General features: G+C 33.9%; 1 protein-coding gene and 1 long non-coding RNA gene across 3 annotated transcripts; both read right to left on the bottom strand.

Annotated features, from left to right (window-relative positions):
* Positions 1-599: 599 nt before the first annotated feature.
* On the bottom strand, positions 600-26,519 carry LOC101893659 (Leucine Rich repeat protein). Of its 2 annotated transcripts, none has more exons than XM_059130718.1 (3): positions 24,836-26,519; positions 24,702-24,783; positions 600-816 (listed from the first exon to the last, which is right to left on the bottom strand). In XM_059130718.1, the coding sequence occupies exons 1-3, from the start codon at positions 26,065-26,067 to the stop codon at positions 670-672; spliced, it is 1,461 nt and encodes a 486-aa protein (XP_058986701.1). In that variant the 5' UTR covers positions 26,068-26,519; the 3' UTR covers positions 600-669. The 2 variants fall into 2 exon arrangements, with proteins under 2 accessions (XP_058986701.1, XP_058986707.1); XM_059130724.1 differs by having other exon boundaries at positions 24,702-24,770.
* On the bottom strand, positions 1,356-2,259 carry LOC131806541 (uncharacterized). The gene is made up of 2 exons (XR_009344077.1): positions 1,583-2,259; positions 1,356-1,504 (listed from the first exon to the last, which is right to left on the bottom strand). It is a non-coding gene; the product is annotated as an uncharacterized LOC131806541 (long non-coding RNA).

Below are 26,519 nucleotides of genomic sequence, written 5' to 3'. Positions count from 1 at the left end.
CCCACTTTTATTTTCTAAAAAGAGGGACAATATTTGAAACCTGAGTTCAGGGACAATATCTTACTCAAAATATGTAATAAAAATATGTACTAATTGTAACTTAATTAGAGTTCAGTAGAAACCAGTAAGGAAAAGTCAAAAGTTGGGCGGGCCGACTATATGATACCGTACACCACTATGCATATTGAGTAGAGCTCAACAACATTTGGCTTTAGAGCAGTTATAGTTGGGTTACAGAGAAAACTAATATATGGGAGGCATTTCCAATTCTGAATCGATTTTCACTAAATTTGACGGAGACAGTTTAATCTGTCATATCCAACAACATTGCTATAGAGTGCATGATATCAATTCGAGAAGAATTGTGTTAAAGAAATATATATATATCAGAGACGAGTTCGACAAAATGGAAACGTACGTTCCGAAATTCACTCGATTTGGGCTTATATTTGTCATTATTTGCACAATAAACCTGAACTCGGATTAAGGACATGTATATGAGGTGTATGCAAATATTAGCCGTTCAAAAAACGCCGTAATGGGAACAAATACAACTGTTGAAATATTATAATATGTAAATAGTCATTAAAATCTAAAAATTATTTTATAATTTATTTTATTTTTGCAAACATAAACAAAATCACAATTTTTATTTTGAAAAGGTACATTTTATGGGAAAAATCCATTCGGCGTTAGTACGAGGCTGGAGTTTCCGCTTTTTAAAAGTCCTCGAAGAAGTGCCAAGTCATCGGGAGATAGAGCCCATCCGCTCAGTTGTCCCACAGATTGCAGTTCGGGGCACTCGTTCATTAACACCTATTAAAAAGATATTTGCTATTAATAATTTCCGAGGGCAATAAGTAAAGTTAGTATTTCTGTATTACAAGTGGTTAAATAATTTAATCGTTATATTTTCGAATCATCCACTCGAAGATGTTTCTGAGTACATAAATAGTAGCAAGAACTTGCTTGTTAGCTAATCGTGAATAATATTAGATACTAAGTTGTTGAGTTCTAACTCTATCCATTTGCCTACGATTTCAAAAAACACCTGTGGTACATGGTGGTTATATTAATGTGGCGTAAGTCATCGGTTGACTTTTTCGTAAGAGATTAAACCTATGGTAGAATTATGTTTACACGTTTTTTACAATTATACCTCTGAGAACATCTCATGTATATTCATAAATCCTTTGTATATTCACAAATCAGGGATGGGAACCGGGTTTCAATTAAGTTAAATTTGAAATTGTAATTTACATCACGCTAATTACAAAAATGCAAATCTTGGTATTAATATTTGAAATAAGGTAATTATTATAGTTAGCAGCAAATCCCAGCTGATTTGGCTAATAATATAAATATTTTCTCTGGTTTTTCGACCTTTTTCGATAGTTAATAAAAACAATTATTTGAGCTTGAGGTCAAACTTTTTGGTTTTTTAATTATTTATTTTTCTTTTTCCAATATTTCGAAGCTCTTTGAGTTTCATCTTCAGGGTGATCTACAAATTAAATAACAAAACATACAACATATTAACATTATCACAGCACAGGACATAAACATGTAAAGAAACGCTTACTTGCAAATAATTAAAATAATAAACTTAAAACTAGCGTAGTGTGACTACTACCGTCAAGTGTTACTATTGCACTGATAATTATTTGCATATTGCACGATCTCTTTTTGTTAAATGCCTGTAGCAGTAAGCTGTGTTGTCCGTGTCTGCTTTGCTGTTTATTCTCTTTGTTGTTGATAAACTATTGATGTGAAGCATCTCTATCGTTAGTCTCTTGTTGTAGTGATGTTCCGTTTGTAACACTCTCACGTCATCGATCTTGGGTGTATGGTTGTACTGTTTACAGTGTTCGGCTAACGCTGTTTTTTGTATCGAATTATTGTTTCTTAATTTGATGTCTGATTTGTGTGCTGACATCCTAGTTTTTAGTTTGTTTTTTGTTGTGCCAACGTAATGTTTTCCGCAACTTTCTTCCTTGTTACCACCACATTCAATTTTGTAAACTACATTATGTTTGTCCATTTTTGGTATTTTACTTTTCATGTTTGTGAATAAAGATTTTGTTGTGTTATGTGAGCTATGTGCTATTGTGTATTTATTTTTGTCATATATTTCTGACTTTTCCAATCTTTCTGATATATTCGGTAAATATATCAGGGATTTGTATATCTTCGGCGGGTCTGTTTTCTGCGAATCTCGACTTGAATGTTTATTCTTATAATAATTTTCAATTAGGGATTTGGTTATATATAATGGGAAGTTATTATTAATTAGAATGTCTTTTATTTTTAATTTGTTTTGGAAATGAAATTGTTCGTCGCTTATTGTTAGTACTCTATTTATTAAGTTTTTCGCTGTATTGATAATTGTTCGTTTTGTGTGTTTAGAGTAGTAATTTATTATTCTACCTGACGCTGTAGGTTTTTGATACCAATTTATATTTATCGTATTATCTGCATTTCTTATTACTAATGTGTCCAAATATGGGATTTTTCCGTCGCATTCTTCTTCCAAAGTAAATTTAATGTTTTTGTTGAAACTATTTAGTACTGTCAGCGTTTCTTGTATTGCATCTTCCCTTATAATTAAAAACAAATCATCCACGTATTTCGTCAGTATCTTTGGTTTTGATTGTAATCTTTGCAAGCTTTCGTTGAGCAGTGATTCCATAACCAAATCTGCAATTATGGGTGATGCTGGAGATCCCATCGGTAGCCCTGCTTTTTGTTTGTATATTTTGTCATCAAACTTGAAGTATCTGTTGTCCTTTATGCAAAATTTTACAATATTCAGAAACATGTCTTTGGTTATGTTTGTATATTGTTCTATTTCTTCCCATCTTTCTTCAATTATATTTAGTCCTAATTCTACTGGAATACTTGGGAACAGTGAGACCACGTCGAATGAAACCATTTTTTCATTATTATTAACTGTCAGGTTCTTTATCTTATCCCTAAATTGCACAGAATCCCTTACGTTGTAAACTGATTTTGTCGTCAAATTATTTAATATGTTTACTATGTATTTGCACAGTTTTATTGACGGGGAATTTATAGACGAACATATGGGTCTTAATGGATAGCCGTCTTTGTGGATCTTTGGCAAGCCATATATTCTTGGGGCAATCGCAATTTCTGTTTTGAGTCTTTTCTTCTCTATTGTCGAAATTATATTATTTTTGAAAAGTTCTTCAACGATATCATTATTTTTCTTTTGAAGGTTTGACGTAGGGTCCTTATTGATACGTTGATACGTCATCATGTCTGAGAGCAGATTGGACATTCTTTCTTTGTAATCATTTTTGTTCATGGCTACAGTCACGTTGCCTTTGTCTGCATTTAGTATTATTATGTCTTTATTTTGGTTAAGAAATTTTCGGGTTCGTTCCACTGTGCCTATCATGTATTTGTCTCTATTGCTCTCTCTGCTTCTATTCATATGTGTTTCCAGCATATTTGTTAATTTTGTTCTTCCCATTTCTTGTTGTTCTTTGTCATTGTTTGTTTGTATGAGATCTTCCGCGTCCGCAATATATTTGAATAAAGGGAAATGTGTTCTTCTTGTTGGTAAGCAGTGTTTGTCTCCTAAGGAGAGTAACCATTTTATGTCATCTGGGAAAGTTTTGTTCGTTTTGTTGACAAACCAATTATCGTTGTGCTTTATGTTGAGTTCCTTAGTCAGTTCTTCTTCTTCTTCTTCAAGAGACTAACGATAGAGATGCTTCACATCAATAGTTTATCAACAACAAAGAGAATAAACAGCAAAGCAGAGACGGACAACACAGCTTACTGCTACAGGCATTTAACAAAAAGAGATCGTGCAATATGCAAATAATTATCAGTGCAATAGTAACACTTGACGGTAGTAGTCACACTACGCTAGTTTTAAGTTTATTATTTTAATTATTTGCAAGTAAGCGTTTCTTTACATGTTTATGTCCTGTGCTGTGATAATGTTAATATGTTGTATGTTTTGTTATTTAATTTGTAGATCACCCTGAAGATGAAACTCAAAGAGCTTCGAAATATTGGAAAAAGAAAAATAAATAATTAAAAAACCAAAAAGTTTGACCTCAAGCTCAAATAATTGTTTTTATTAATAATATAAATATTCGCTGTTACACTTAACAAATCGCTAAGGGCGATGGTGCGAAAACTTTTTTCGTTTTCAGTTGAAAATATGTCCAAAATCTTCACTAACCAAAAAAAGTAATGGTATTATTTCGTCAGACTACTTTTCTGATTCTATGGTGGTGACTAAGGCCAAACACCACTAAGAAAATGGACAAGAACGATAAACATTATAAAGAAAGAAAATTAAATAGACATACATCCAGTTTAAAATCTAATTCTTATTTTACAATTTTTTCGTTAACAAAATTAGATTTAATGTTAACTTATTTAAAATTAATTCAAAGGTATTAAACATATATTTTTATTTTATATAAATTCTTATTAAATAGTTTTAATAATGAAACTTGTAATCGTTACGGTCGTTGCTAAAACAAGTTTTCCAAAACAGTTGTATAATCTTGCTCTTCTGAAAATAAAACTCTGCTTAAATTAAAATCTGATTTTTAATATGTATTATACAAACGATACTATTGTCTGATCATAAAGTAGTAGACAATTATTATTTTTACTAAGAATTCATATCGCATTCATAAAAGCGGGTAGCGTTGGTTTCCCTACTTATTATGTGAATGCCCGTTTTCACTGATAACTGTATCAGTTTGTAGCTAATTTTTGAAAGAACACATTTGTATGACACACTATTAAACGTCCTCATTTATTGGTCAATGCGTGTTATGAAGATGGGTTTGAGTCTGACCGACATGACGAGGCATCGAACATTTGGTTGGATGTCACGTATTGTTATGCGTTTGATCAAACAGGGCATAACACGACGAACGTTTTTTAGCCGTGGTAAAAATAGAGAAATATGTCGCATTTGCAGGCCTTTAATACAAACATTCAAACATTTCTAGAAATGTCAGTTATTTTTTTTAGTGATTCAAAAATATGTACATTTGTATTTGTTTTCCCATACAATGCCGATCGGAAGTTTTTATGATATGAATTTTTAACAACTTTTACAAATTTGAATAATTTTTCATTCAAAAAATTGTCCCAGCAGCAGTGTCGATGCAACTGCATGTATTCTTCTACCATGGCTACAACTTTAAATCAATGATTTTTGTACGTTAAAAATCACTACATCTGGCGGGAAAACCATACACTTGACATCCCTGAACGTATTTTGGGAAGATTAAAAATACACTTATACATGGCTCAATAAGAAAGGTTGCTCATCTTCAAATAAACTAGAAAAATGCAACTCTGTGCTGGAGACTTATAGTGTTAAATAGACTTTTAAATATGCAATAGTTGGCTTGCTGTTGTTTTAATTTTTTTTTACAAAATTCTTATATTGGGAAAAACCCGCGAAATAAGAAAAGAATTTCGGGGTTATTCCACAAGATGAAATTTAAAATAGTAGGACAATAGCGTTTTATAACAAAATTTTAAAATTTGTTGCCATTTATGTCGAAAATTTGCATTTATTTTGCAACCAAATTTGAAATAATTTCAAATTATATTATTTTTTATTCAAAACAATACACACACATACGCAAAATGTGTATATATTTTGACAGAATAAGGGCACTAAAAGAAAAAATTGAATTTGGGGGGTAGCTTTGTTCTACCTTCTGTAATCTACGTCGGGCAGGCCTGTAAAAATTGTTGCAAAGTTCTACTTGTCTTTCGGTACATACCTAACCTGTAGGGCTATTCTGTATCTTTTTAACAACTCTCCTCATTGTTTCTTTTTTCCAAAAACTTCATGTGTTTGTTAAGTTTTTGTTACAACAACAGAAGGAATTTTAACAACTTTTCTTGGTTATTCCACAAGAAGGAATTTAAAATAGTAGGACAATACCGTTTTATGACAAAATTTTAAATTTTGTTACCATTTACGTCGAAAATTTGCATTCATTTTGCAACCAAATTTGAAATAATTTCAAATTATTTTATTTTTTACTCAAAACAATACACACACATACGCAAAATATGTATATATTTTGACAGAATAAGGGCACCAAAAGAAAAAATTGTATTTGGGGGGTAGCTTTGTTCTATCTTCTGTAATCTACGTCGGGCAGGCCTGTAAAAATTGTTGCAAACTTTTACTTGTCTTAGGTACATACCTAACCTGTAGGGCTATTCTGTATCTTTTTAACAACTCTCCTCATTGTTTCTTTTATCCAAAATCTTCATGTGTTTGTTAAGTTTTTGTTACAACAACAGAAGGAATTTTAACAACTTTTCTTGGTTATTCCACAAGATGGAATTTAAAATAGTAGGACAATACCGTTTTATGACAAAATTTTAAATTTTGTTACCATTTACGTCGAAAATTTGCATTCATTTTGCAACCAAATTTGAAATAATTTCAAATTATTTTATTTTTTATTCAAAACAATACACACACATACGCAAAATGTGTATATATTTTGACAGAATAAGGGCACCAAAAGAAAAAATTGTATTTGGGGGGTAGCTTTGTTCTACCTTCTGTAATCTACGTCGGGCAGGCCTGTAAAAATTATTGCAAACTTTTACTTGTCTTAGGTACATACCTAACCTGTAGGGCTATTCTGTATATTTTTAACAACTCTCCTCATTGTTTCTTTTATCCAAAAACTTCATGTGTTTGTTAAGTTTTTGCTACAACAAAAAAGGGCTATTCGGTATCTTTTAAACAACTCTCCTCATTGTTTTTTATCCAAAAACTTCATGTGTTTGTTAAGTTTTTGTTACAACAACAGAAGGAATTTTAACAACTTTTCTTGGTTATTCCACAAGATGGAATTTAAAATAGTAGGACAATACCGTTTTATGACAAAATTTTAAATTTTGTTACCATTTACGTCGACAATTTGCATTCATTTTGCAACCAAATTTGAAATAATTTCAAATTATTTTATTTTTTATTCAAAACAATACACACACATACGCAAAATGTGTACATATTTTGACAAATGAGGGCACCAAAGCTTTGAGGGTAGCTTTGTTCTACCTTCTGTAATCTACGTCGGGCAGGCCTGTAAAAATTGTGGCAAAGTTTTACTTGTCTTAGGTACATACCTAACCTATAAGGCTACTCTCCTCACTTTTCTTTTTCCCAAAAACTTCATGTGTTTGTTAAGTCTTTGTTACAATAACAGAAGGAATTTTAACAACTTTTCAATCGATAAAAGTTACAGAATAGGCCTGTTATGCAAAAATATATTGATTATTACAAGTTGAAAATATTAAAATAATGGGTATGTTAATAGTACACGATGTGACAAGTTGTTATTTCTGGGAAAATATAAAAATGCCCAACATTCATTGTAAGGATTAGGAAACCCCAGAAAAACCTAATCAGACCCAAACAAACAAAAATATGAATTAAACGTTACAACAATTACATATTGCTTTCCAAGTCGAGATAACTTCTCAATACCAGAAATCTAGCAGCTGGCAAGGGTTTCGTTAATATATCAGCTATCTGTTTATCTGTTGGAAAAAATGGCATTTAATATCAATATGTTTTTATCGTTTGTGACATGATGGATATTTTGATATAGTTATGCAGCCTCGATTTTCCTCGTAAACTCTTATAGGCCTGTACTGCACGCTAATGATTTTAACCATAGAGCTTCCCTTACAAAGCCATATATTCAGCTTCTGTTGATGAAGCTGCTACGGAGTTCTGTTTCTTTGTATTCCAACAGATTAGAAATGTTTCAAACATTTGAAACAAATACCCTGTTGTACTCTTCCGATCAATCTCACTTTCACCACAATCAGAATCTACATATCCAATTAATATGTCTCTGTGACTGTCGTATCAAAGCTATCTTAACACCCAAGGTAGATCTACTAGGTAGTCGCATCACCCAAGCTGACGGCACCTTTAGATGTCAAAACAAGTTCTTGTAATGCTGAATTCGCCCTAAATGAATGCAACACAAAAACAAAGTTTTTTATGTCTTCTTCAATAAAAGTATTTTTTTATATTTCAAAATTTAAGAGCAGTTTAGAGTGAATTACTAATAAAGAAAATGAAAAAGTGTTCCGGCGGGTGAATCCATGCCATGTGGTGCAATTTTATTCAAATCCTAGTTGTTGAGATTATGTTCAGCACTGGCCTTGAAATGTAATTTATCGTGAACATTTCCAGGTGGCCCAGACGAACCGGCGGCTGGAGCAGCCGCTGTCATGAAGGCTTGCAGCATTCGTGGATCCTCCCCTTTGATTTGTATGGGTCCATGCTAGCCCTTTACTGCCTGACTCTGTTGTATAGCCATTTTACTTTGCCGCTCCAGCTTTTCACGAAAGCTATGACTCAGTTGGTCTTATCCAAACTTCCACTAGCCCCAGCTCTTCCCGCCTTCTGTGGTCTGTGAAAAGTCTTTGTATGGTTTGGAGAATTTGCATCGGCTCTGCTACCAAGAGAGGTTTGGTATCCACCAAGTGGCTACTAGCTTGATTGCTGGGCATTCTTAAAGGGCTGTTACTGGTGGCGATATTGGTGCTATGTTCTTTCTTTAAAACCATTTGATCGGGAACACTTGCTACTGTTGTGCCATGTGCTGGAGTCGGTGTAACCTCCGGTTACCAACATTGGCTGGAATATTAGTGGTATTTTTCCGATGAAGATATTGCAGTTGTTGGCTTAATTTCACACATAACATAAAATGTTAACCAAACACCTCGTTTCTGATTGGTTGAAACAAATTTGCCGCAAAAATGTCATGGCGAATGTACGTTTTCGCCTTAGATGCCAATTTTGACATTTAAGGTTACCTGTTAAATCTACCTTGTTAGCACCCATTTAAGACCGTTGCCATAACTCTTTATTGCTCTTGTTGACATAGCGACTTAATATATTAATTGCCGTACTTAAATCAGGCCGCGTACATAACATAACGTACATTAAGCACCCGATTAGATTACGACATGGTGCGTCATAAGTTCTTCATAAGTTAAGTTCTTCATAATTCAGTTTGCATGGCAGTGTGGTACTGACAGGCTTGGAGTCATCCATTTTAAATTTACTCAAAATATTCTCTATATATGCAGACTGAGTGAAATATACTGTATTTTCATTTCTCTCTATCCTTATACCTATAAAATATTTGATTTCGAATAAAACTTTCATTTTAAACCTGTTCATTAGATATCTTTTAAAATTAACGATTACAATTACCAAGTCGTCCACATACAATAACACATTCAAATTTTCAAACGTATCACCCTTATCAAGAATGTATAAACAGCGATCCACTGACGAGTTAACAAATCCTATGTCCTTCAGGACTTTTTCAAAAACTTCAAACCAACATCTTGCATTCTGTTTTAGTCCATAAATTGACTTATTTAGTTTACAAATTTTATCCCCACAATTCAATCCCTTTGGAATTTTCATGTAGATTCAATAATCCATTCAGAAAGACTCTCTTTACACCCATGCGAAAGCTGCAAATTCTAGCCACAGGAGCGAAGGTTTCATCGTAATCAACCAAGTATTCTTGGGTAAAACCTCGAGCAACAAGCCTAGCCTTGTATCTTACTGGGTTTCCTTTTTCATCATGTTTCAATGAAAAAACCTATTTAAAATCAACTACATTCTTACCAATAGGTTTTGATACAAGAGTCCATGTCTCGTTCTCAAAATGTGATCTAAGCTCATCCTTTATTGCTTTTTCCCAGCGTTTTCTATCGTTTCTATTTTAAATTTCATTAAAAAATGTCGGCACATCAGAATGAGCTTAAATATCTAACACGCATTCTAAGATAAAAACAATCATCTTCTGTGTGTGAAATTTGTGGTTTGTCCCTAAGTCTTCCACACCAGTTTCGTCTGGATCAACCTTATTTGATATATGTTCCATGGACTATTCATATGTTTTCCTTTCCTTACTTTCATTCAGTACATTTTTACTTACTTCCGTTCTATCATTCGGGAAAGGCAAAATTATGTCCGTACTATCATTCGGGACAATTGGAATTCTATCCGTACTGTCATTCGGGATTTTTAGCACATTTTCCGGTTCAACATTCTCTTTAATTACATTCCTGGATTTAACCATATTCCTTTCATCCATGATAACATCTCTAGCTATCAAAAACTTTCCACATGCCAGACTTTATATCCATTTGATTCATATCCAACGAATATTCCCATTGATGATCTTTCATCAAATTTTCGTTTTCGTATTTTATTATGCACATACACCGTTGAACCAAAAACATTTAAATATTTTAAACTTGGCTTTTTACTGTGCCATTTTTCATAAGGTGTTTTGTTTCCTTACCCAACGCTTTACTGGCAAGTCTGTTTAAGTAAGTTGCCGTTAGATCAGCTTTACCCCAAAAAACTTTATCCAATTTAGCTCCACTCACCATAGCACGAGCTTTTTCTGTTATTGTCCTTATCATCCGTTCGGACACACCGTTTAGTTGAGGTGTACGTGGAACTGTTAAACGATAGCTAATTCCTTTTTGAACATAATAATCTCATTTCAGAAGATAGATATTCTCTACCATTATCTACATAGAGGTTTACAACCTTTAATTAAAATGAGATTCGCTTTTTGCTACAAAAACTTAAAAACAGAAAATAAATCTGCCTTACGAGCTATTAAATATGTTATGAGCTATAATAGTTCTTTTCATCAATTCATGAAGGCGTTATCGGACCACAAACATCCGAATGGATAATAAATAAAGGTCTTTTTATATGTTCTTTGTTTTTATTTTTACTAAATGACAACCAATGTTGCTTACCATCTATACAAGTTTCGCATAAATCACAGTCAGGTTCTGCATCTTCCAAAAGATTTGTGTCACTAAACATGCCCTTGTTTTTTATTTCCAAAAATTTACCTTTAGATACATGCCCTAATCTTTCATGCCACATTCGATAGTTTTCTTTCTTAATGTTCTTGATGTGTAAATGCTTGAAAACAGCACAGTTAGAATAATATTCTTATATTTACTATCCATAACAACTTGTCGGTTTTTGGTAACTAAAAAACCCCCAGGATTAAATTCAATAGTCAAACCAACATCTTGCATTCTCTTGACGGATAGTAAGTAAGAAACTTCCTGGCAATATAAAACATTTTCCAGTGTGATTTGCTCTTGATCTTTAGTGTCCAGCTTTACTATTCCTTTCTTGGTTGTGTATATAAATTCTCTTTGTTTAGCAATTGGAATTTTAATGGGAAAGGCAAATAAAATCTGTGTACAAGCTTGAGTCATTTATCATGTGGTCGAAGGCACCGGAGTCCAATAAAAAAGAAATATTGCCTTTTGGGGCAGTGTTCAAGTGCTGCCTTATCATGAATGCAAATCCTTTTTCAATTTGGGTTGTTGCAGTTTGAACTGTTTTCCACTATCGAATTTTTTTTAATTTAACTGTTTTTTATATCCGTAACAATCTTTTTTTATATGTCCTTTTTTTACCAAAAAATGGCACTTCACACTTGATTTAGAAGTCTGGTATGATTTCAATTTACTTTTATTTTTAAAACTATGTGAAAAGACCTTGTTATTGTATCTTTGATTGTTATCAATGGCTTGTAAAACTTTTCCACTGGTGACTCGATCATCGTTTATCAATTTTATCTCGTGTTCAAGTAATCGAGTTTTTACAAATGCCAATGTTAAGTTATCCTCCGATAATGTTTCAATCGCCGTTATGACGCCATCAAACGTTGATGGCAATGTCAACAACAAGTGGGTTACTTTGTCCATTCCCTCAATTTTAGCCCCGGATGCCATTAACTCAGTAATCAGGTCATCGAATATCAAGAAATGATCCATCAACAATATATTGCCTTTTAGCTTTAAAGATAGCAGTGTTTGCAAAACCAAGAAAAGAATCGCCTAGATATTCGATGATTACACTTTTTGCATTTCGTTCACTTCTTATCCATTCTGATGTTAATTCTTTCGGAAATTCACAATCTATAACTTTCAATGCGTCCATTTCTTCCAACAGCGCTCTAACTCTAAACTTCCACACTAAATATCTTTCTCCATCAAAGGGTTTAATATTTCTTTTAATTTATCCATTTTCTATTTATCAGTTCAATCAATTCTAAGACGATTTAACGATGCCCGTCTGTCTGTCTGTTGAAATCGCGATACAGCCCACATTATTTGACGTAGAGCGTCAAATATTGAAAATGAGATATATCGGTCCACGTTTTGGTATAGTCCCCATATAAGGGTACATAACGTTATTCGGTATTTTGATGATTTTTGCAACACTTTTTTACGGATTTGTCTGAAAATTGGTGTTTGTTGGTCATAATGGCTTCTAGCTCCGGTGGCGAAACTTTGCATATATAGGTCCACGCTTTGGTATAGCCCCATATAACGGTACCTCCCGATATTCGGTATTTTGATGATTTTTGCCACATTTTTTCATGGATTTGTCTAAAAATTGGTATTTGTAGTTCAAAATGGGTTCTAGTTTCGGTGGAGAAACTTTGCATGTATAGTTCCACGCTTTGGTATAGCCTCCAAATAACGGTATCTTTTGATATTCGGTATTTTGATGGTTTTTGTCACATTTTATAGCGGATTTGTTTAAAAATTGGAATTTGTTGGTCATAATGAGTTCTAGCTCCATTGGCGAAATATTGTATGTATAGATACACGCTTTTGTATGGACCTATATAGCGGTATCTACCGATATTCGGTATTTTGATGATTTTTGCCACATTTTCCCACGAATATGTCTAAAACTTGGTATTTGTGGGTCATAATTGGTTCTAGTGTTTCCATTACCCTAAGGTGGGGGTTATTAAAAGTTCGGCCCAGCCGAACTTAATGTTTTTACTTGTTTCTTTTGATTACGATTTGATTACATATAAAAGCAAAGCCTATTTTTGTAACATAAAAAAACATGGTAACATAAATTAGAGAACTTTGCATGGTAACATAAATTAGTTTTTATTCAAATATTTTTTATGTTTCCCAATGAACAGTTGTGGTGCAATTATCCAACAGTGTATTAAAGTCTTGAGCATGCAAACATTTTGGCCGCAGACCTTGGACATTCCAGCAGGACTCAGCACCATCGCACTCAGCAGGCGCCACCCAAGAACGGTTACAAAATGAGGTACCTCGCTTCATTTCCAGCGAAACAATGGCCACCAAAATCTCCGGATACCAATCCGTTGGACTATTGTGTCTGAAGTATTTTGGAAAGCAAGGTTGGCACTAAAAAATACCACAGTGTCGATCAACTCAAGCAAGCGCTTCGCCGGGAATGGGCCAAAATACCGCATAGCAACATGTGTGTAACGTGTGACGGTTTCATTGGCCTTCCAACCCATAATGGCCTTCCAACCCATAATTCGTGTCAAAGACGACGAATACGAACAAATCTAAACTTTTTCCAAAATTTGATGCTATTTTCGACATTTTTCTCTTTCATTCAATAAAATTAAAAAAATGTTAATTTTGTTCAAATTATGGCGTTTTGCAGTTTTTTATCTCACCCTGTATATTCTTGATCAGCATAAAAGTCTATATCGGTTTAGCGTAGGTCTACGTTTTGGTATAGCCCCCATACAACAGTACCTCCAGATATTCGGTACTTCGATGATTTTAGCGACAATATTCATCGGAATTGTTTCAAATTTGGTATTTGAATTTCGAAATGGATACTAGAGCCTAAGACAGAAAATTGTCTGTGCAGGTCCACGTCTTCGTATAGCCCTCATATAACGGTACCTCCCGTTATTCGGTACTTTCTTGATTTTAGCGACATATTCACCGGAATTCATTTAAATTTGGTATTCAATGTTCGTAATAGATGCCATAGCCTATGATAGGAGATTGTATGTGCAGGTCCATGTCTTCGTACAGCCCACATATAACGGTACCTCCCGATATTCGGTATTTTGATGATTTTAGCTACATTATTCATCGATTTTTTTAAGTTAAGTTTCGCATTTGAATATTGTAATGTCTTACGACAAAAGTTACCCCTGCAGGTCCATGTCGTCGTATAGACCCTAATATAACAGCTACATTCGGTATTTTTAAGATTTTAACAGCATTTTTAACGCTTTTTATTGTTTTTGAGAATTACCAAATTCGTTCCAAATGGTGGAGAGTATTCAGTTAAAGGACAACGCAAAAAAGATAAAATATTGAAGAAGTTTTATATGAAATAATCACTGCCATTGACACATCCAAATACTACGAATGCTTTTAAATCCTTTACACAATTTCTTTGTGTCTTTGTGCATTTGTTCGTAACACGCAGAAGGAAATGAAATAGATCCATTGTTAATTTTGATAGTCTTCAAAAGTCACTTTTGTATGTATGAAATTTGAAGAGAGATGGATGCTTATTTTGCTTTTTAAAAATCTTGAACCCTTGATGGAGTGGACCGATATTGTCCATTTTAGTACTGTCCAACCATTTTAGTATTGTCCAACGTAGTACTGGTGAAAATATTAGGATTTGCCAAGTTGGAGCAAAATCGAATCAATACTTTTGTGCAGTAAAATACTCCTTTCGAGAGTTTTCGAGCGCACCAGCCAGACAGATGGACGGCCATTGCTAGATCGACTCCAAATGTCCTGAAAAGGATTTGGTCTCAAGAGACCTAGGGTCTAAACCGTTATTTTGATGAAGCAGGGTTTGACCGTATCAAATGAGGGTTATCTAGCCATATGGCTGAGGGTATAAAAACCAAGTTTAGAAAGTAGGTCGGGCATAAAATGGTGATTTTGGAAATATGTCTTAAGTGTAAGAACTACACTAAATGGAATAAAATGTAATACTATTTGGTTTTGGGGCCATGGAAAAAGTGTTAAAATTTAGTTTATAAAGAGGTCTTTCTGGAAATGTGTACACCAAGTGTACGAAAGGTACTAAAGGGTACTAAATTTAGCAAATAACATGAGAATAGAAGTGATATTATGAATATTGGTATTAGGATTTGGAAAAATCTACCGTAAGGTGTACGAAAAGAATTTATTTACTGGTACATTATTTAATATAGAGTGAATTTAGAATCCGGTGGCTGGATTCTTGTTCTATGAAAATATGAAATAAAATTTTTCATTTGACATTTATTCTCTTTATAAAAGTTTTCATTTCACATTTTCATAGAACAATAATTGAGGCCCTGTAGTATAAAATATACGAAAAGTACTACATGATACTTAACCTTATATATGTGTAGGAATAGAGCTCAACTTATGTATTCTGTATGAGGGTAACTGTGGGTTAGAGAATATACAATTTTTTGTGAGTTCGAAATCGGCTAACATATCTAATTAAAAGTGGATCTTCTACTTCCGTATGATAAATTCTCGCCCATTAACAACCCAAATTGCTAAAAGAAGTACCACTACATGGGGTCATATCAAATAGTGAACTTACATTCTCTAAGAACCTGAAAAGGTAAATTAAAATTCACTTTAAAGCGTCTATATGCGTCTACTTTGATCAAGAATTTAATTTGGGGATATCTAAAGAATTATTTTGTGGAGAAACTGAGGACGAAATAATATACCTTCGACTTATGTGGAGGGCATAAAAATGGGCAAAAGAAAGTGATGTCAGTCAAACAAATTCGGAATGGTCTATTGACAAAAAAGGAAAAAACCTAAAAAATCGCATAAAGAGATCCAAAAAATCGCATAAAGAGATCCAACAAGTAAAAAAATATTAAGTTTGGTCGGGCCCAACTTTTAATACCCTCCACCTTAGGGTAATGGAAACACTAGAACCAATTATGACCCACAAATACCAATTTTTAGACATATTCGTGGGAAAATGTGACAAAACTCATCAAAATACCGAATATAGGGCAATACAAAAACGTGGACCTATACATACAATGTTTCGCCACACGAACTACGACTCTTTATGACCTATAAATACCAATTTTTAGTAAAATCCGTGAAAAAAATGTGGCAAAAATCATCAAAATACCGAATATCGGGAGGTACTGTTATATGGGGCTATACCAAAACGAGGACCTATACATGCAAAGTTTCACCACAGGAGCTAGAACCCATTATGACCAACAAATACCAATTTTTAGACAAATCCATGAAAAAAATGTGGCAAAAATCATCAAAATACCGAATATCTGGAGGTACCGTTATATGGGGCTATACCAAATACCAATTTTTAGACAAATCCATGAAAAAAATGTGGCAAAAATCATCAAAATACCAAATATCGGGAGGTACCGTTATATGGGGCTATACCAAAGCGAGGACCTACATATGCAAAGTTTCGCCACCGGAGCTAGAACCCATTATGGCCTACAAATACAAATTTTCAGATAAATCATGGCAAAAATCATCAAAATACATATAGCAAAACGTGGACCGATATATCTCATTTTCAATACCAACCATCCTAGACACAATACAAATTGTTCTGCTAATCAAATAATAATGTGGCCTGTATCGTGATTTCAACAGACAGACAGAAGGACATCGTTAAATCGTCTTACAGTACCTTTATAAATGGGTTAACCCACTGGATTTGGATTAAAATTATCTTATCCATTACTTATACTTCAAATAAATCTTCTTGAAGTAGGTTAACCCTGCAAAAAGTTCTAACGTAAACATAGCAAAAGAATTTGATGCTGATTATAAATATATATACATTATTGGGTCTACGAAGAACATTTGGGGATGTTACAAACGGAATGAAAAAGTTAATATACCCTCCAAGGGTATAATAAATAGAGAAGGGTATAATAAAAAAGGTGGAGGGTATAATAAAATAGCGAATAAAAATCATTTTGTGATTAAATTGCATGAAATATTTTGAATTTGATATCGTATATTGAATTTTAATTTTTTTGTTTTATTAATTTTTTTATATGGGGTTTATACAGAGAGTTTGTTTATATGGGGTTTATATACAGTGAGTCAGATATACAGATATCAAGAGGAACTGCTGAATAGCTAATAAAGCAAATAGTGGAATTTTACTGCAAATTTTGTGACAAAGGGATTTATATCCTCGAAAATAGTTTTGAAACCCTAAAAGTACTTTTGATTGGCAGTTTCACCTTTTTTGCCCTTACCTTTGCTAACCAAAAACCATGAACATATATGTACATGGGACCTATAGCTATATCTTAACCAAATTCGATACACTTTCTTCCAGCCTATGTTCGTTTGTATGTGCCAAAATCCATTCAATTCAGGTGCACAATAAACTTGAAATCGATAAAATTTGGCAAATATTCTTCGAATATCGTTGTTATGGAGTGCATATTATGGCTGTGGAGGAGAAATTTAACAAATTGGATGAAGAATATGTATGAAAGCTATAGCTATATCAAAACCGATTTCCACCAAATATGACACCCCTATTTCTAGACTCAATTTGGTAATATGTGCCAAATTTCGTCGTATTTGGGCTAATATTACACATTTGGTGCAAAATATATATGGGAGCTGTATCTAAATGTTGAATTTTAAAATGGTTCGTCCTTGGGCCAAACAAATGTTTGTGCAAAGTTGTATCTTGATCGGGCAATAAATGCGACCTGTACTTTGTTTACAAAAATGCATGGACAGACGGACGAGCGAACCGACATGCATAAATCTACTCAGACTGTGATCCTATGCAGATCATCAAATGGAACTATGAGTCTAACTCGCTTCCTTCTCCATGTTACAAACAAATGCACAAAGACATAATATCCAGACCACAGTGTGGTGCACTTTTCGTACACGTTTAGTAGGCATTTGCAAGCCGACCTACTTATATAAAACCTATACCCTACACTGTGATCCTAATACAAAAATTTATATTTCCAGTTCTGTTCTTACCCACCCTACCAAATGTAGTACTTTCCGTACATCATATACCACACAGTTCCAAAAACAGTCCATTGTCTAACCCACAGTTACTCTCATAGGAGCGCTCAAAAGTTCAACTCCATACTTACACAAATATAAAACTAGCTAAACCCAGAACGCTTCGCTACACTTCGGTTTTTATATACCTATATTTTGTGGTTTATGATAAAAATAAAACAAGTTCAAGAATTTTAAGAATCTATTTATTGTAATGCTTTGGAAATACATTTTTTTATTTTTTCTTCAGGAGCGTAAACAAACAAATCGCTCGGTATACCTCCACGTGAGAAAAGCAGGAACATTCCAAATTTAGTCCGCATACATCAAGAGTTTGTCCTTGGGATTTATTAATTGTCATAGCAAATGCCATGCGTACAGGAAACAGCGATATTTTAAAGTTGAACGGCATTTTTGTTGCTAGAATAGGGAATCGAGGTAGCAATACATATGAACCTACATACTTCCCCGTAATAGTTGTAGCCTCTATTGAATTGTTGTGTAGCTTTTTTGTACTGTTAGAATAGTACTATACAAAAGACGAGATTGGTCTATGCATGGCTCAATAAGAAAGGTTGCTCAACCTCAAAGAAACTAGGAAAATGCAACTCTGTAACGGAGTCTTATAGTGTCAAATAGACTTTAAAATATGCAATAGTTGGTTTTGTTTATTTTTATACCCTCCACCATACATAGTATGGAGGGTATATTAAGTTCGTCATTCCGTTTGTAAACTATCAAAATAAACATTTCAGACCCAACAAAGTATATATATTCTTGATCAGCGTAAAATTCTATGACGATTTAGCCGAATTAAGATAGAAAGCTAAAAATTTGCACAGATCTCTCTTTTGTCTGCAGGCAGGTCAAGTTCGAAGATGGGCTATATCGGTCCACGATATCGTATAGCCCCCATATAACGTTACCCACCGATATTCTGTAATTTGATGATTTTAGCTGAATTTTTCAACGGAATTGTCTGAAATTCTACACAAGGAGTTCTTTGTGAGCACTTTATCCCCTGAAAGGGAACTGTCTATATAGGTCCACAATATCGTATATCCCACATAATGGTACCCCCCGATATTCTGTATTTTGATGATTTTGGCCACATTTTTCAACGGAATTGTCGGAAAATACACAAGTAGTTCTTTGTGAGCACTTTGCCCCATGAAAGGGAATTGTCTATATAGGTCCACAATATCGTATATCCCACATAATGGTATTCCCCGATATTCTGTATTTTGATGATTTTGGCTACATTTTTCAACGGAATTGTCTGAAAATACACAAGGAGTTCCTTGTGAGTCCCTGAAAGAGAATTATCTATATAGGTCCACGATATCGTATAGCCCCCATATAATGGTACCCTCCGATATTCCGTATTTTCATGATTTTAGCCACATTTTTTAACGGAATTGTCTGAAATTCTACACAAGTAGTTCTTTGTGAGCACTTTGAAATAATTTGAAATTTTTGTATTTTTTGTTCAAAACAATACACACATATAATGTGTAACCAAAAGAAAAAAATTGTATTTAGGATGTAGCTTTGTTCTACCTTCTGTAATTTTGCCATGGGTCTATATTTCTTAGTAAAAAAATATCCAAATCTGAACCGATTTCAATATAATTTGACATATTTTTTATAGACCCAATTCCGTCACACATTTCAAACTTCATTGAAATTGGAGATATATAGCGTATTTAGTGCATCAAATAAATGAAATCGACCGAATTTATATTTGCGATCTACATCCAAACCTAAACCAATTTCTATATAACTCTGTAATTCAGAATTGTCTGAAATTCTACACAAGTAGTTCTTTGTGAGCACTTTGCCCCATGAAAGGGAATTGTCTATATAGGTCCACAATATCGTATATCCACCCATATATCGGCACCTTCTGATATTAGTTATTTTAAAGCTTTTAACAGAATTGTTAATGTGTTGCCTATTGTACAATTGTACAATGTGTTGCCTATTAAGGTCGAAAATATACATTTACTTTTCCAACCGAATTTGAAATAATTTGAAATTTTTGTATTTTTTGTTCAAAACAATACACACATATAATGTGTAACCAAAAGAAAAAAATTGTATTTAGGATGTAGCTTTGTTCTACCTTCTGTAATTTTGCCATGGGTCTATATTTCTTAGTAAAAAAATATCCAAATCTGAACCGATTTCAATATAATTTGACATATTTTTTATAGACCCAATTCCGTCACACATTCTAAACTTCATTGAAATTGGAGATATATAGCGTATCTAGTGCATCAAATAAATGAAATCGACCGAATTTATATTTGCGATCTACATCCAAACCTAAACCAATTTCTATATAACTCTGTAACTCAGTCCAAATTTCATTGGAATGTGAAAGACATATAGTGTTTTGTGCATAAAATACAAAAAGTCGGCCGAAAAAATATATGGGAGCTAAATTCAAATCTGAATGGATTTTAATACAATTTGACAAATTTATTTTTTTTTACCAAATTCCATTACACATTTCAAATTTCATTTGAATCGGTCATACATACCGTGTTTGGTGCGTCAAATATTTGAAATCGGAGATGGGAGATCTATCCAAATCTCAACTGATTTCAACATAATTTGACTAATTATTTTTCAGAGCAAATTCTATCACACATTCCAAATTTCATTGAAATTTGACACACACAGCGTGTTTGGTGCATCAAGTACATGAAATCGGACGAAAATATTCCAAATTTGAAAACTGTATCTATAACTGATCAATAGATATGTGCATACAAAATCTAAGGGCAATGTGAACATATTTTTTGCTGTTATACTTAACAAAACACCAACGGCGATGGTGCGAAAACCTTTTTTTGCGGTTAAGGAACGGCGACACCACATTGGGTAAAATAGTCGTATATTTCATGTTTCCTAAAATTGCAAAATGTAGAATACTTTAATTATGTTTCAATATGAAAGGGGTGTTGCTTTTCCCACTATTTTCTAGCGATTGTTTGAATCGTTGAGAGATTTGGACCTACAGCAAAGAACTATACATTCAGAGGAATGATGTGAAAGCATTAAAATTAATATTTTAAGAACTATTCTAAAAATTAAAATTTTTGAAATTAAAATATTTAACTTGGTACAATGAAAAAAAGGTACCTCGTTTCAAATTAGCATTCCCAGCATTGCTGCATTTCTGTAATTTATTTGTCAAATTTGAAGGCATAAAAAATAGTTCCCATCTCTGATTTTGTGTGTAAACAATGGATTTATGAATATAGATTTTGACAATGATATGTTGTCAAATATATAAATTTGAAAAAAAAAAAACATGTAAAAAAGCAGTAAGTTCGGCCGGGTCGAACTTTAAATACCCTCCACCATTTGGAACGAATTAGAAAAAAATAAAATTTAAAAAAAAATAAATAAATAAATAAATCCATTAAAAATTCTTTTAAAATCTTTAAAATATCTAATATAGGAAGGTGCCGATATATGGGGGGATATACGATATTGTGGACCTGTAAAGACAAATCCATGTCTGGGTGTAAAGTACTCAAGGAACTCTTTGTGTGGATTTTCAGATAATTCCATTGGAAAAAGTGGCTAAAATCATCAAAATACCGAATATAGGGGGGATATACGATATTGTGGAACTATATAGACAATTCTCTCTCAGAGAGTAAAGTACTCACAAGGAACTACTTGTGTGGATTTTAAGACAATTCCATTGAAAAATGTGACTAACATCATCAAAATACCGAATATCGGGGGTACCGTTATATGGGTGCTATACGATATCGTTACCCCATATAGAGAATTCTCTGTCGGGGGGTAAAGTGCTCACAAAGAACCCCTTGTGTACAATTTCCGGACCATTCCGTTGAAAAATGTGGCTAAAATCATCAAAATACGGAATATTGCGGGTACCATTATATGGGGGCTATACGATATCGTGGACCTATATAGATAATTCTCTTCCGAGGTATAAAGTACCCACAAGGAACTCCTTGTGTGGATTTTAAGACAATTCCGTTGAAAAATGTGTCTAACATCATCAAAATACCGAATACCGGGGGGTACAGTTATATGGGGGATATACGATATCGTGGACCTATATAGACAATTCTTTTTTCAGGGGGTTAAATGCTCACAAGGAACTACTTGTGTAGATTTTCAGACAATTCCATTAAAAAATGTGGCTAACATCATAAAAATACCGAATATCGGGGGTACCGTTATATGGGAGCTATACGATATCGTGGACCGATATAGCCCATCTTCGAACTTAACCTGCCTGCAGACAAAAGAGAGATCTGTGCAAAATTTTAGCTTCCTATCTTAATTCGTTTAGACTGTAACGTGATTACAACAGACGGACAGACGCTGATCAAGAATATATATACTTTGTTGGGTCTAAAATAATTATTTCGATGAGTTACAAACGGAGTGACGAACTTAATATACCCTCCATACTATGTATGGTGGAGGGTATAAAAATGGTAAACATACGATTACATGACATTACATTCTCAGTTCTACCATGAATAATTAATTAACCAGTAAAAAAAGTCCTAATGTCGGGCGGGGCCGACTTTATAATACCCTACACCACTTTACTAATTTAGTAGAGCTCCACATAACAATTATAAGTTTTTATGGGAGAATTCAATCATACACGCTATGATTATAATTATAATTTAAAGTTCAAAGGACTTGCCAAAGGAATATGCCAAAGCATTTGTATCTTTTAAATTCGGACTTGTATTGCCTATTTGGTGCAAAATTAATTTGAAATCAGATAAAAATATATATGGGAGCTACATCCAAATCTGAACCGATCTCGATAAAATTTGGCAAAGATATTTCTGAGTTGTATTTGATATATTTTCCTGAATATCGTTGTTACGGAGTGCATATTACGTCTGTGGGTAACCGATCTTCACCAAATTTGGCATACTTACTTCTAGACTCAATTCGGTCGTATGTGCCAAATTTCATCCCATTTGGGTAAACATTAAACGTTTGATGCACAATAAAATGTAAATCGGACGAAGTTATATGTGGGAGCTATATCCAAATCGGAACCGATCTCGATAAAATTTTGCAAAGGTATGTCTGAGCTGCATTTGATATATCTCCCCAAATATTGTTGTTACAGAGTGCATATTAAGGCTGCGGAGGACTAAAATAACAAATCGGATGAACAATATATATATGGGAGCTATAGCTTTATCTGAACCGATTTCGATCAAATTTGGCCTACTTATTTTCAGGTCTAATTTGGTTGTATGTGCAAAATTCCATACTATTCGGGCAGATATTACGCATTTGGTGCACAATAAAAGCCAAATCGGTCGAAGATATATATGGGAACTATATCTAAATTTTGACCGATTATCTCCAATTTCTCCAATGGGGTTCGTCCTTGGGCCAAACAAATGATTTGTGCAAAATTTCATCTGGATCGGGCAATAAATTCGAACCGTACTTTGTTTACAAAAATACATGGACAGACGGACGGACGGACGGACATGCATAAATCGACTCAAAATGTGATTCTATGCAGATCATCAAAAGGAACTATGGGTCTATCTCGTTTCCTTTTGCCTGTTACAAACAAATGCACAAAGACATAATACCCTGACCACCTTGTGGTGTAGGGTATAAAAATAATTATTTTGTTTACATTATTGAACATAGAACTATGACACTTGTATTACGTACAAAAACAAATTTTGTATGTGGTTGTTGCTACGTTTGTTGTACAACAACACTTGCTGTTACCTGTATTATTCTACCATGACCATGTCCGCATATCATTGTTATAGAGTGCTTGTTACGGATGTCGGCGACTTAAATGTGAAATCGTATAAAACATAGCCATTTCCGAACCCATGTATGCCCAAATTATTATTATTTTGTACCATGAATTTAACCCAAAGCTCTTTCGGATTACTTTACACCATACACACGATATTTAGTATATTTTCGTACAATTTTAAAAATATGTACAAAGTGGAAATTGGTATTGAAAGTGTACGAAAATAACTAAAATATACCAAATATAGATATTTGGGGTAAATCCATGGTATGGCAGAACTATCGGCTGATACATTTTTTTGCAGAGTGTGACCGATTTCTGTTAATTTTCTTTTTGTATTTTTTGTTTTGAAAAATAAAATAAAACAAAAATTTGCAAAATTAATGGAAAGTACCTTGTGGGAGCGCTTTAAAGATAGAGGAATTGTGGATATTGGTAAAACTAACTCTATTTATGTAGAATGTTCACTAACTAAGTAGCGGACACTTGCTAGTATAATACATAAAGATTTGGCTCAATGTCTTATTTACAATTACTTAAAATATATACTTGTTTGCAGATAGTGGCAGAACATTTTTCCAGATTTCGCTTTGGAAGGAATGCCCACCCAATGTATCTTACATATACTCTGGGAAAGATAGTGAAATAAAGTATTTTCTATCATATTTAATTTGGGAGCTCTTTACAATGGCATATACACACGTCAATTTTTTGTCAAATTTTTGATAAAGAATTGCAAAATGCACTCCACACTTTAAAGCCCCATTCAAAAGAGTCAATATTGTCAACAGTTTTTTGGAATAAAATATCCAGAAAGACAGCTCCAATTTAAAATAATTGCCTGTATTGTTTACCTAGGAGATATTATTCACGATGCATGATCTATAACTTCATTGTAATTCGCTTTATCGACTAGAATCTGTCAAATTAACTGTGCTGTAATTACCTGTATTGATTGGATTGTTAAGTTCGGTGCCAGAGTAAACCAGACATCCTCAAGTGCATAGAAATGATGCTGTATAAATATGCTATTAAAATATACAATTTATTTTGATTCATGGGAGGAAATACAAATCGTACCTTACAACGTCTTCATCGGTCAACGAGACGCTGTCTACTGCCAGTCTTTTTAGTTGGGTCGTATTGCAAATCAGAGATTTAAGGGCCGTATTGGCGATCGGACTACTTAGCATTTCCAATCCCTCTAGGCGACTAAAACGATGCTGTTTTGGACTAAAGTAGGAGAGACCTTCCATCATGTAGCAATCCAAGTCAATCAGACCTGGACACATTTTAGCCAAAACTCCCAATTCGATTTCGCCATTACCCTTGATCATTGTAAGGTGGTCCAAATATCGGCCAGTAGTTTCCAATAGCTCCATTAATTCTGAGCATGAGAATTTATAGATTTTGAGCTTACGCAAGAATGTATTAGAGAGGGCAATTAGACAACCCGATTTCGGCGTATCCAGATACAATGACTGCAATTGTGGACATGTCTTGACAATAACGCGCAACGTTTCCTCATCTGTGGAAGTGTCATGAAGGTATTTTAATTTGCACTGGAAGTTCTCGTCGACGTTGTCGTGGACAAACTTCAATGACGGCCCAACAAACGAATACGTCGAAAGCGTCTCCACATTCGGGCAATGCTCCAAAATAAGCGCAATATCTGAATAACAAATATTTTCCTCACCCATCATACCAACGTCGATTATGGTCAGACGATCTGCACATACGCCCTTACTCAAGCTTTCTATTCCTATTTCGGTAATATCGGTCTCGCCCGATATATCCAAAACTTGTAAGTGGCTGCAGTGCTTGGAAATCACCTCTAGCAAATCGTCGTTCGCTATAAAGGGCACATATAGTTTGGTGAGATATTTACACTTCTTTACTATGTCAAACATATAGAACATGTGTTCCTCCTTGACCCACACCCCCTTTAGGTTTAGCACCCGCAATCCCGTGCCTTGGGCCGCTATAACTTGTAATATCTTTTCGTAGTACGACAGCGGAAAAACTTCCGTTACTAAAAACGAAACTCCGCAATTGAGCAGCATTTGTAGGCATGTGAACCGCATATTAGCATCCAAGTAATTGGAACTGAGGATTACACGCAGCAAGTCCTGGTATATATTGGACGTAGCCCCAGCCAGCTCCAGGTATTCATTAATATCTACCATTACAATGTTAATATCCATGTCGACATCGGGACCATATTTCGCATAGCCCAGTGTCGAGACAATGAGATTTGCCAACTCTCCCAGAGCACTGTCGCTGAGCGATCGAACCGGACACTTTTTAGCCATTTCTTTCTTTTTAAAACAATGTTTTCTTTTCCTCAATCCGAACTCGTAAAGTATGTATATAGTTAAATTATTTTGTTTGTAAACAAAATGTTCGGGCACTTCTCAATTCAATCGACACATGCGAATGTACATATGTATGTGTGTATATATATGAATAGATAGATCTTTTTATAAGCTAGAAAGTTTTTGCTTATTCCCGAAACCTTCGAAATGTCGCTATTATTTCAACAAGTCAAAATTACGTCACATATTTTGACATACTGACGAATAGGTTCACATTTCTTCAAACTCTAAGAGAAAGTTAACCGACATTTTTACCGCCCGTTACAATGTGACATAACGTATGCAAAATGTTTTCTGCCTGGTCGAGAAAAAAAATCTGTGCATTCGCCACTAAAATTAAGACAACAGATGCCTCCCGTTCGTATGGCGTCCAAAAATATACTGATTCT

The sequence above is a fragment of the Musca domestica genome, unplaced genomic scaffold (assembly GCF_030504385.1).
Source record: "Musca domestica strain aabys unplaced genomic scaffold, Musca_domestica.polishedcontigs.V.1.1 11, whole genome shotgun sequence".
NCBI classification, from domain to species: Eukaryota; Metazoa; Arthropoda; class Insecta; order Diptera; family Muscidae; genus Musca; species Musca domestica.
Note: the sequence above shows the minus strand (reverse complement) of the source record. Positions and strands in the feature narration are given on the sequence as shown.

Excerpts from the sequence above, each read along its gene's own strand:
- LOC101893659 (XM_059130718.1), bottom strand. The coding sequence starts at position 26,067 with ATGGCTAAAAAGTGTCCGGTTCGATCGCTCAGCGACAGTGCTCTGGGA. Across the intron at positions 24,784-24,835 it reads ACCGATGAAGACGTTGTAAG|CATATTTATACAGCATCATT; the intron begins GTACGATTTGTA and ends ATATTTTAATAG. Across the intron at positions 817-24,701 it reads TAACAATCCAATCAATACAG|GTGTTAATGAACGAGTGCCC; the intron begins GTAATTACAGCA and ends TCTTTTTAATAG.